This window comes from Melanerpes formicivorus, unplaced genomic scaffold, assembly GCF_026170545.1.
Source record: "Melanerpes formicivorus ecotype bairdi unplaced genomic scaffold, bMelFor1.0.p_v2 SCAF_67, whole genome shotgun sequence".
NCBI classification, from domain to species: Eukaryota; Metazoa; Chordata; class Aves; order Piciformes; family Picidae; genus Melanerpes; species Melanerpes formicivorus.
The window spans coordinates 669,120-678,750 of record NW_027142419.1 but is presented as its reverse complement, the minus strand read 5'-3'; the positions used below and the strand labels follow the sequence as shown (position 1 = coordinate 678,750).

General features: G+C 52.0%; 1 protein-coding gene across 1 annotated transcript in view; it reads right to left on the bottom strand.

The window, feature by feature from the left end:
- Positions 1 to 112: 112 nt before the first annotated feature.
- IFFO2 (intermediate filament family orphan 2) overlaps positions 113 to 9,631 on the bottom strand; it is an 85,073-nt gene continuing 75,554 nt past the window's right edge. Inside the window, exon 9 of the mRNA XM_068162727.1 lies at positions 113 to 7,276. Coding sequence (XP_068018828.1) covers positions 7,171 to 7,276 — 106 coding nt within the window. The 3' untranslated portion in view covers positions 113 to 7,170. The remainder of the gene's footprint in view (positions 7,277 to 9,631) is intronic.

The following is a 9,631-nucleotide window of genomic DNA, read 5'->3' as shown; positions in this document are numbered from 1 at the left end:
ATGTGGTGTCTTCCCCCCCTCCCGAATCATCTGCTCCAGATCCAAACCCAGAAGCAGCTTTTTGCCCCCAAAGGCGATTTGCAAGCCAAGAACGAGCACACGGAGGCAAGAAACCAGGAATTTGGTATTTATTTTGTATTTTTTTGTGGTTTTCCTTGTAACCAGAGGACGACTGTAACCCGTTTCATGGCCAAGCTCCCACGCCCCCCCCCCCTTTGTCGCCCAGAAGCCCCCCGCGGGGTACGCAACCGATGGGTCGGAGTGACGAAGGATGAACCCCTCCGGCGGTGAAGGGTGAAGTGCTCTGGAGAGGCAGCACGGCTGAGGAAGGAAAGGAGGATGGATGGATGGATGGATGGATGGATGGATGGATGGACACCCAGAGCGGTGCCTGGTCGGGAAGCAGACCTGGAAGGGGTTGGGGTGAGGTGGGGTTTGGCACTGAGAGAGGCGAACGGAGATAATCCGGTGGAAACTCGGGGAGGAGGGCGAACGCTTCTGGCTCTCGCCCCCCCGGGGTGGTTTCTCAGTTCTCCTGCTAAAGTGGATTAGATTTGCGACGGCCTTTGATGGTCCCAAATCCACCCCAAGTGCCTGTACCGTTGGGGGTCTGCTTGCAAATTGCCCAGGACGGACTTCCAGCCACGGAAGGCAATCGATTTACCATCTTGGGGGAGAGCTGGTTCAGCCTTCGTCCTTTCCTTCCCCCGGAGATCAAACAGCATCATCAGTTCATTATTGGTTTGGTTTTGTTGTTTTTTTTTTCATTAAAAGAAGCTAATATACAGAATATAAAGCACAATATTTACAACGTTACAGTAAACAGGTTGATTTCCCACACGGATCAGTAGTCTGTTTTGAATGTGTATAAAAGAAACTCTCTTTAACGTGACCTAAGAAGGAACCGACAAGAAGTGAGACAGCAAGGAGGGGGGGGGGAGGGGGAAGGAGTCATCAATACCCTCCTTCCCCCTCCCACTTCCAACACATGAAACAATAAATAATCGCTTTATTAGTCATTGGGGTTTGGTTTTTCTCTTGGCAGAACCTTGCTGTGCACGCTTGGAGCCACAGGTTAAGGTGGTGGGGGTTGTTTTGAGGCCCTAAATCGCAACGTGAGTGTCTTTTGTCGCACAAGAAGCGCGCCCAGCCCCCCAGCTTTCAACCATCCTCAGCCCTCCCCCCCCCCCCCGAGGGAAATTTCAGGTGGAAAAGGAAAACTCCAACCCAACGGAAACGACCGATCAATCTTGTGCAGGGATTGTCAGGTTGGGGCAGCCCACAAACCACCCCCCCAGGGCCTTGGGGAGGTCGAGGGCGTGTGGTGCTGGGGTGGTTCTGCCATGGAAATGACACGGGTTTGAAGTCACACCTCCCCCTTCCAGGGTCTGCTTGAAGCGTTTAACATCATCGTTAGTTCCTCCAAAAGTCAATGGAGCCAGGCAGACCCACAAGCACCGCTTGTGCTTAACGAAAGTGCTCCTTCCTCTTGGGAGTGCCTCGAATGGGGAGGGGGTCGTGATGTCTGGAAGCAGCAAACACCCACTTCTTAAACGTAATCTGTTGCTTCTTCAAAAGAGAAGCTTTGAAAGGCTCCCACAAAGGTGGAAGGGTCTTAAGACACTGAACTCCACACACACACACAGAGAAGAAAAAAACAGACAAAGAAAGAAAGAATGAATCAAGTGGGTTTTTTTTCTCTTCACTGCTCTGGCCAAAGACTTGGGTTCAAGCCTTCAGTGCTTCCCCTCTCCACCAAGGGGTTGGGCAAGGGGTTGAGTTAAGGATTTGGCAGGCAGTGCTCCCGGTTCACCTCCAAACCCAGCACGATTAAGCCCAGGGCACTACGTGGGGCCTTGAGGGGTGATTTCTCCTTTAAGACTCAAGCCGACAGAAGCTACGTTCCACTAAAAGCCATTAAAATCAAGCATTGGGGGTGACAACACCGAAGGCAAAGGCGTTGAAAAACCCTGTGGGTGACCCTTAAAACTAAGCCCTGGCTCAGTGCAAAAGAATGGGAAACCCCAGGAGGCCTGAAGCAAAGAGGTGTTGGATCCTCCCCGGGCTGTTACAACCCCGGGGGGAGCGCTCTCGGTCCTTAAACCTGCTGTGAGCAATCGTGGGTTTAAACACCCGAGCTCGCCAATGGGAAACACAACCTGACACTTCCCAAGCACTGCAATTCTCTTCCTCGTGTGCTCCAACACAAACATTCCTCCACCTATTTTTTCCTTCTTCCAGAGCCAAGGGAAACAGAAGGAAGGAAACAGCTGCTTTAGGGAGACCGCAGGGCTGTGAGCACCCACCCGAGGGCCGGGGCCTTTGCTCAGCCAACCTCAGGCTGCTGACCCCACTTGGCAGGAATGGTTTATGCAAGAAAAGTGCCTCATATTAGCAGCTTTGGAATCAGGGAATCAGAGAATCAATAAGGTTGGAAAAGACCTCAGAGATCAGCAAGTCCAACCTCTCACCCAGCACCTCCTGACTAACTACACCACGGCTCCAAGTGCCACATCCAAGCCTTTTTGGAACAGCTCCAGGGATGGGGACTCCACCACCTCCCTGGGCAGCACATCCCAATGGTCAATCTCTCTTGCTGGGAAGAACTTTCTCCTCACCTCCAGCCTCAACCTCCCCTGGCACAGCTTGAGACTGTGTCCTCTTGTGCTGGGTGCCAGGGAGAAGAGACCAACCCCCACCTGGCTGCAAACTCCCTTCAGGGAGCTGTAGACAGCAAGAAGGTCTCCCCTGAGCCTCTTCTTCTCCAGGCTAAACACCCCCAGCTCCCTCAGCCTCCTGACCTATTCTTTTTGGTTTCCCAGGTTCACTCCAATTTATTCTGCTGTGGACAATTTCTCTTCCCATCAGGCAGAACACCAAACTCCATCCCCCTGGGATGCAGGCGAGGTTTTTACCCTCTCCAGCGGAATGCCTCACTATCAGGGGGGAAGGAACAAACCCAAGCAGGGGGGCTCAGCAATACTTCTTTCAGTGGCAGAAAAGCTGTCCACCTGCTCAGCTTGCCCATGCTTGCTCCAAGGGTGCAATGGGTGAGTGCTCCACAGCCCTGCCTGTCCTATTGGTGCCTGCACCGTGGCTTGAAACCGACGTGAGTCCCCCCAGAGCAGAAGTATCCTGTCCAAGGGGAAGGGGAGAAAAAGGATTGCATTTGCCAACAGAGTTCAGTTTGCACTTCAAAAACCCCCCTAAGAGAAACAGAATATATGCTGTGGGTTTATAAACAGCTTCCACATTTAGCTTAGTGAGCTGCATTGTTTCATTGCATTCCCCCCCCCTCCCAAATGCTTTTGCTCTGTCGGCGCGGAGAGAACTTTTGCTGTTTCCTTGTGTGAATCACTGAGGGGAAAAAAGATAAGGAAGTGGCTGTACCACAGGATTCTTTGGGCTCTTGTTGGCTTTTTTTTTGCTGAACAACATGCAGCCACAAAAGCCATGGGGGGGGAAAAAACAAACCCAAACCAAGATTGGTTTGGGACAAACCCACTGCAGGAAGCAGGAGCAGTCAATGCCCCCCGACCCCCACGAGCAAAGAGGGAACCTGCACCAAGCACTTTGCTTCCTTCAAACCCCCTTGAAAGAGTGGCACAATGAGGAGGATTGTTCAAGTGTCAATATGACACCACATTAAGACCAGAAAAGAGGGGGGGAGGGAGGGCCAAAAAACCCAACCAAAGTATTTACAGCTTTACAAAGGAAGGAAAAAGTAAGCAAGAGGTCATCGGAATCCTTTCCAGCGTTTGGGTTTTGCTTTTGTTTTGTTCCTGGCCAAGTTTCTATACACAAAACAGGGCCCCCTGGCAGCTCCAGCAGCGGCAGCAGCAGTGCTTGCAACCAAACCAAAAGAGCTCCTTGGGAAACCATCCAGGGACCAACCCCTGCTGGCTCCTGAGAGGTCGATCCGCCGAGGCCTACGGAATGAAAGCCCCGAGCCCGAGCCTGGGAACACCTTTCCTGCTTTAACAAATGGGTTACATATGGTTATACAAAACAGACACCAACAACCATGGTGACTCACCTGTCATACACATCACCACCAGACATCTTATACCCCTCCCCCCTTCCCCCTACCCTACACTAGAGACCCACATCCCTCACAACTTAACCAGCCCTGTTAAGAGATGCTCCTCGTAACTATGGCTAGGAGATGGACTGGAGCTTACAGCTCATTTCAGCAGCTCAAGTTCTGCTTCCTCACTTGCCTCTCACCCTCAAACTGAGGATATTCCTCCCTACCTTCAACACACCAACTACTAGTTTCCAAACCAGCTATTTTTCCCCCCCCACCCCTTCCAGGACAATGAATTTTAAAGGAGAGGAGGGGAAAAACCAACCTTCACCCACCAGAGCAGCTAAGCTGGCTGGCTGTTGTGTTTCTCCAGTCCCAAAGAGCATTTCAGAGCCAACAGCCTCCAAGGAGGCTGATCTCACTGTGCAAGGAGAATGCTTCCCACCAGCACCCTCCATCAGAGTCACTAAAGCATCACAGACATCCAGCTTTGGCAAATGGTTTCTCAGCCTCCTGAGAAACTCCTTATTAGCAGCTGAAGCTCATAACAGGCTTGAAAACCTTTAGAGTACTTGATTGAAAACATGCAGTTCCCAGCCCCCTCCACAAAAATAGCTCCTCCTCCTCCTCCTGCCCCTTCCCCACCCCCACCTTGCAGCCCTGTGGCAAATGTGCCCCTTCACCACTTGGGCCACCTAAGAGCTAACAGAAATGAGCACTTTGGGATATAAAGTTTCTCTCCCAGAGGAAAACTTATCTACATTTACAGGATGAAGCAGCAGCAGCCCCTAGCCCACACCACAGGAACCAAGAACTTGGTAGCTACTCCACCACTGAATATCCTTGGATCTGTTCACTGGGACAGAAGCCATCCATTGTGGATATGTGGCCTCCCTGTCGTGGATCCAGACGGAGCATCCTGGTCCTCCTCCCCCTTTCTGAAAGACACAGGGGGAGCCTCTTTGATTGATGTGGCCTGAAAGCACCATCCCACCAAGCAGGAGGTGGGGCCAAAGAGCAACCCAGGACACTCAAATTGAGAAGCCATTGCTGTGGCCACAGGTCTGAGTGCAAGCAGAAGCCCTCTGAGATCTTGCTCCTCTACCTCACTGCCCAGGACCATGCTGTTTGCTCAGGCACCTTGTGCTCTTTCTGGACCTAGCAACACTGATCTCTCCTGGCTGAAGGCTTACTGAGTTCAGATCAATCCACAAAAGGTTTGGAAACAATACTCAGGAAGCTAAAGAGATTGCCCAGCTTGACCTTCACACATCACTGAGAGGAGGCTTCCATCAGGTAGTTTCCCTGCCCAGTCCCAGCACTGCTCCTCCAAAGGAGTTTTTAAGCTTCCTGGCAGGGGAAAAAAAAAGAAACAAAACACATTTGGTATTTGCTCTGAGCCTTGCAGCTGCCAGGGAACCACACAGTGACCTTTCAGGCAGGATTTAACTACACTTTTAGTCTAGGTCTAAACCAAAACCCAAACAAACTGATTATGGGCTGGGGTTTGTACCCTGTTTTTACCTGGCTGAGGTGCTGCAACCACCACCACCAGCAGCAGCAGCTTGGTGGTGCCTCAAACACCACCAAGTGATTTATTTGACTTTGGGTGCTGCTTTTCTCCTGTGTTAAAGATCCAGGCTTGACAGAGCCTAGGTCTTCTCATTTCTCCTCCCAGAGAAAGCTCATGGCTGTTCTTCCTCAATTCTAGGGCAGGCTGGGGTTCATTTCACTCCCCACCCCCCAAAAAGAAAAGGATTGCAGGGTTTTCCAAAGTCCACCTTTCCTGAGGAGCAGAGGTCTGCAACTCACCCCAGGGGCACATCTCAAGCCCCCCTCTCTCTCTTCCCCCCCCCAACCACACATCACTTTACCCTGATGCTTCACCTACCCCACTCTAAACATCCTGAAAGCAGCAGCAAAGGGAGTTACCTCCCTGTCAGCAAAGGGAAATCTGCAGACACCATGGTTTAAAATTACAATGTCCTGGTGAGGGGGGGGGAAGGAAAGAGAAGAGGAAAACACAGAACAAGGCAGGAACTGAAGGGCTGACAGCCCTCTCAATCCAATCACTGCAAACAAAGGCATGGGGACACAGGGTTCCTCCTCAGCACAAGCTCTACAGGTAACTACCAAGTGCAGTAAGTGTGGGGCTTGGTTCTTTTTGTTGTTGAGCTTTCCTTCCCCCACCACAGAAGCGTAGCCCAGCAGGGACCAAACATTCCACATAAATAAGGCCAGCTTTTGTTTGTTTTGCATAGTAGTTTATCAGTGACAGTCCCAACCCCACTGAACCCTTCTCCCTTTGGCCACCTGCTTTGCCACCAGGCTGAGACCTGCTGCTCCGAGCCCTGGAGTCGAGCAGAAAGCTTCGACCTATTTCTTGCCAAACTCCTTCAGCTGGAAAGATGAAGGAATTCCTTTGGGGGGGAGGGGTCTTTTCAATCCCCCCCTCCCCCCAAACAAAACCCAACCCTGTCTGTGAAGCTGCTGTGATTTTAGCAGCGTTCCCACAGCTCAATTTGGAGCCGCTCTGGTTCGTGTGCCAGACGCTGGCAATGGTCAACTGGAGCCCCACTGGCTTCATTGCTCCCTTTGCCAGGGCTCCTTTCTGGTTTTGGCCAATCAGTGCAGCAGCCCAAGAAACCCAGAAGCTTCTTGAAAGTACCCAGAGCCTTTTGCAGCACCATCCTCTGCTGCTACCAGGTTGCATTTGCTTTTATATATATATATATACACACACAACCACCTGCTGTTAATGTTTCACTGGAGCTCAAAGTGGCTCAGCTTGGGGCAAAGGCACAATTTAAACCACCATGGTTTGGTTTTGTTTTGTTTTCTGAACACCTGTGATTTGTAGAACAATAGAAATTTACAGCACCAATCCTTTGGGGGGGTGGGGGGGGTGAGGGGGGGTTGGGGGGTGCCTGGAGGAATGAGTCCTCAGAAACCCTGTGCGAGGACCTTCCCCAAAGTCTTTGCGGGGGTTTTTGTTTCGCCTTTTGGTGGGGTTTGGTGGGGTCTGTCTGGTTGGGTTTCCTCTCGTTCCTCCCCACATCCCCCCCTCACCCCCCACAATGAGTTTACTGTTTTCTGCTCTTTTCTTGGGTCTTCCCTTTCCACTGGAATGCTCCAGCTACGTATCAGCTGACCATGGGCTCCACGTCCGTCTCTCTGTCCAGCTCGTCCTGAATTTCGTCTGTGTTTCCTGAGTCGCTGCTGGCTACAGAGCTGGGAGATGGAGAGTTTCTGGAAAGGGGGGGAAGATTCAGGGAAAGGTTCAGAGAACAAAAGACAACCCCAAAACAACCCACAAAAAACCAAATAGAATAGAATAGACCAGGTTGGAAAAGACCTCGGAGATCATCGAGTCCAACCTGCCACCCAGCACCATCTGATCAACTCAGCCATGGCACCCAGTGCCTCAGCCAGGCTCTTCCTAAACACCTCCAGGGATGGGGACTCCACCACCTCCCTGGGCCAGTCTCTCTTTCTGGGATGAAGTTTCTCCTCACCTCCAGCCTGAACCTCCCCTGGCACAGCTTGAGACTGTGGCCTCTGGTTCTGGGGCTGGGTGCCTGGGAGAAGAGACCAACCCCCACCTGGCTACAACCTCCCTTCAGGTAGTTGTAGAGGGCAATGAGGTCACCCCTGAGCCTCCTCTTCTCCAGGCTAAGCAACCCCAGCTCCCTCAGCCTCTCCTCCCAGGGCTGTGCTCCAGACCCCTCCCCAGCTTTCTTGCCCTTCTCTGGACACCTTCCAGCAGCTCAACATCTTTCCTAACCTGAGGAGCCCAGAACTGGACACAGGACTCCAGGTGTGGCCTAAGCAGTGCTGAGCACAGAGCACAAGGACTTCCCTGCTCCTGCTGGCCACACTCTTCCTGCTGCAGGCCAGGATGCCCTTGGCCTCCTTGGCCACCTGGGCACACTGGTGGCTCATGTTCAGGTCACACAGGAACACATCCAGATAGGTCTTGAAAGCCTCCAGAGAAGGAAACTCCACAACCTCTCTGGGCAGCCTGCTACAGAGCTCCAGCACCCTCACACCAAGGGAGTTTTGTCCTTGTGTTGAGGTGGAACCTCCTGGGATCCAGTTTGTGTTCATTGCCTCTTACCCTATCACAGCACATCATTGAAAAGAGGCTGGCACCTTCTTGACACCCACCCTCAGAACCTTGCTGTTCTGCTTTATACTTCAGGCAAGTTCTCATCTTTAATTTAGTGCCTTCATCTTAGAAATACAGAATCAATAAGGTTGGAAAAGACCTCAGAGCTCAGCAAGTCCAAGCTGGCACCCAACAGCTCCTGACTACTAAACCATGGCTTTAAGTGCCACATCCAATCCCCTCTTCAACACCTCCAGGCACAGGGATTCCACCACCTCCCTGGGCAGCACATTCCCATGGCCAATCTCTCTTGCTGGGAAGAACTTTCTCCTCACCTCCAGCCTCAACCTCCCCTGGCACAGCTTGAGACTGTGTCCTCTTGTTCTGATCTCCTGTGTAGCCTTTTGTTGTATCAGCAGATCTTTGTTAAACTCTGATGTGTTCATGACCTTACATGCTGTTACAGGACTCCTTTTAAGACTGCTACTTGATCCTGAGCAAAGTAAGATTCTCTAAAGGACAAAGCTTTGCACGTCCAGAGGAGGGCACAAAGATGCTCCAAGGGCTGGAGCAGCTCTGCTGTGAGGACAGGCTGAGGGAGCTGGGGGTGTTCAGCCTGGAGAGGAGAAGGCTCCAGGGGGACCTCAGAGCTGCCTGCCAGGAGCTGAAGGGATCCTGCAGGAAGGCTGCAGAGGGACTTTCCATGAGGGGGTCTGGAGACAGGGCAAGGGGGAATAGTTTGAAGCTGAGGCAGAGCAGGGTTAGAGTGGAGCTGAGGAAGAAGTTCTTCAGCATGAGGGTGGTGAGACTCTGGAACAGGCTGCCGGGGGAGGTTGTGGCTGCCTCCTCCCTGGGAGTGTTCAAGGCCAGGATGGATGAGGCCTTGAGCAGCTGAGTCTAGGTGAGAGCTGTCCCTGCCCATGGCAGGGGGGTAGGAGCAGATGATCCCTGGGGTCCCTTCCAACCTGAGTATTCTATTACAAAGTACAAAAAGGAGCAGCTAAGCTGGTGAAGGGCTTAGAGGATGAGTGTTATGAAGAGTGGCTGAGGGAACTGGGACTGTTTAGTGTGAGGAAGTGGAGGCTGAGAGGAAATCTTATTGCCTTCTACAACTGCCAAGAGGACAATATAGAGAGGTGGGTACTGCTCTCTTCTCCCAGGTGATTAGTGAAAGGACAAGGCTGGATGAGGCTCTGGCCAGCCTGATCTAGTGTGGGGTGTCCCTGCCCATGGCAGGGGGGTTGGAACTGGATGATCCTTGTGGTCCCTTCCAACCCTGACTGATACTATGGTACAAGAGGGAAAGGCCCCAAGCTACAATGGGGCAGATTTAGATTGAGGAAAAAGGTCTGCCTGAAAGAGTGGTCAAACATTGGAACAGGCTGCCCTGGGGAGGTGGTGGAGTCATCATCCCTGGAGGGGTTTAAAGCTCATTTAGATATGGTTTAGGAGTAGAGTAGAGTAGAGTAGAGTAGAATAGAATGGAATAGAGTGGA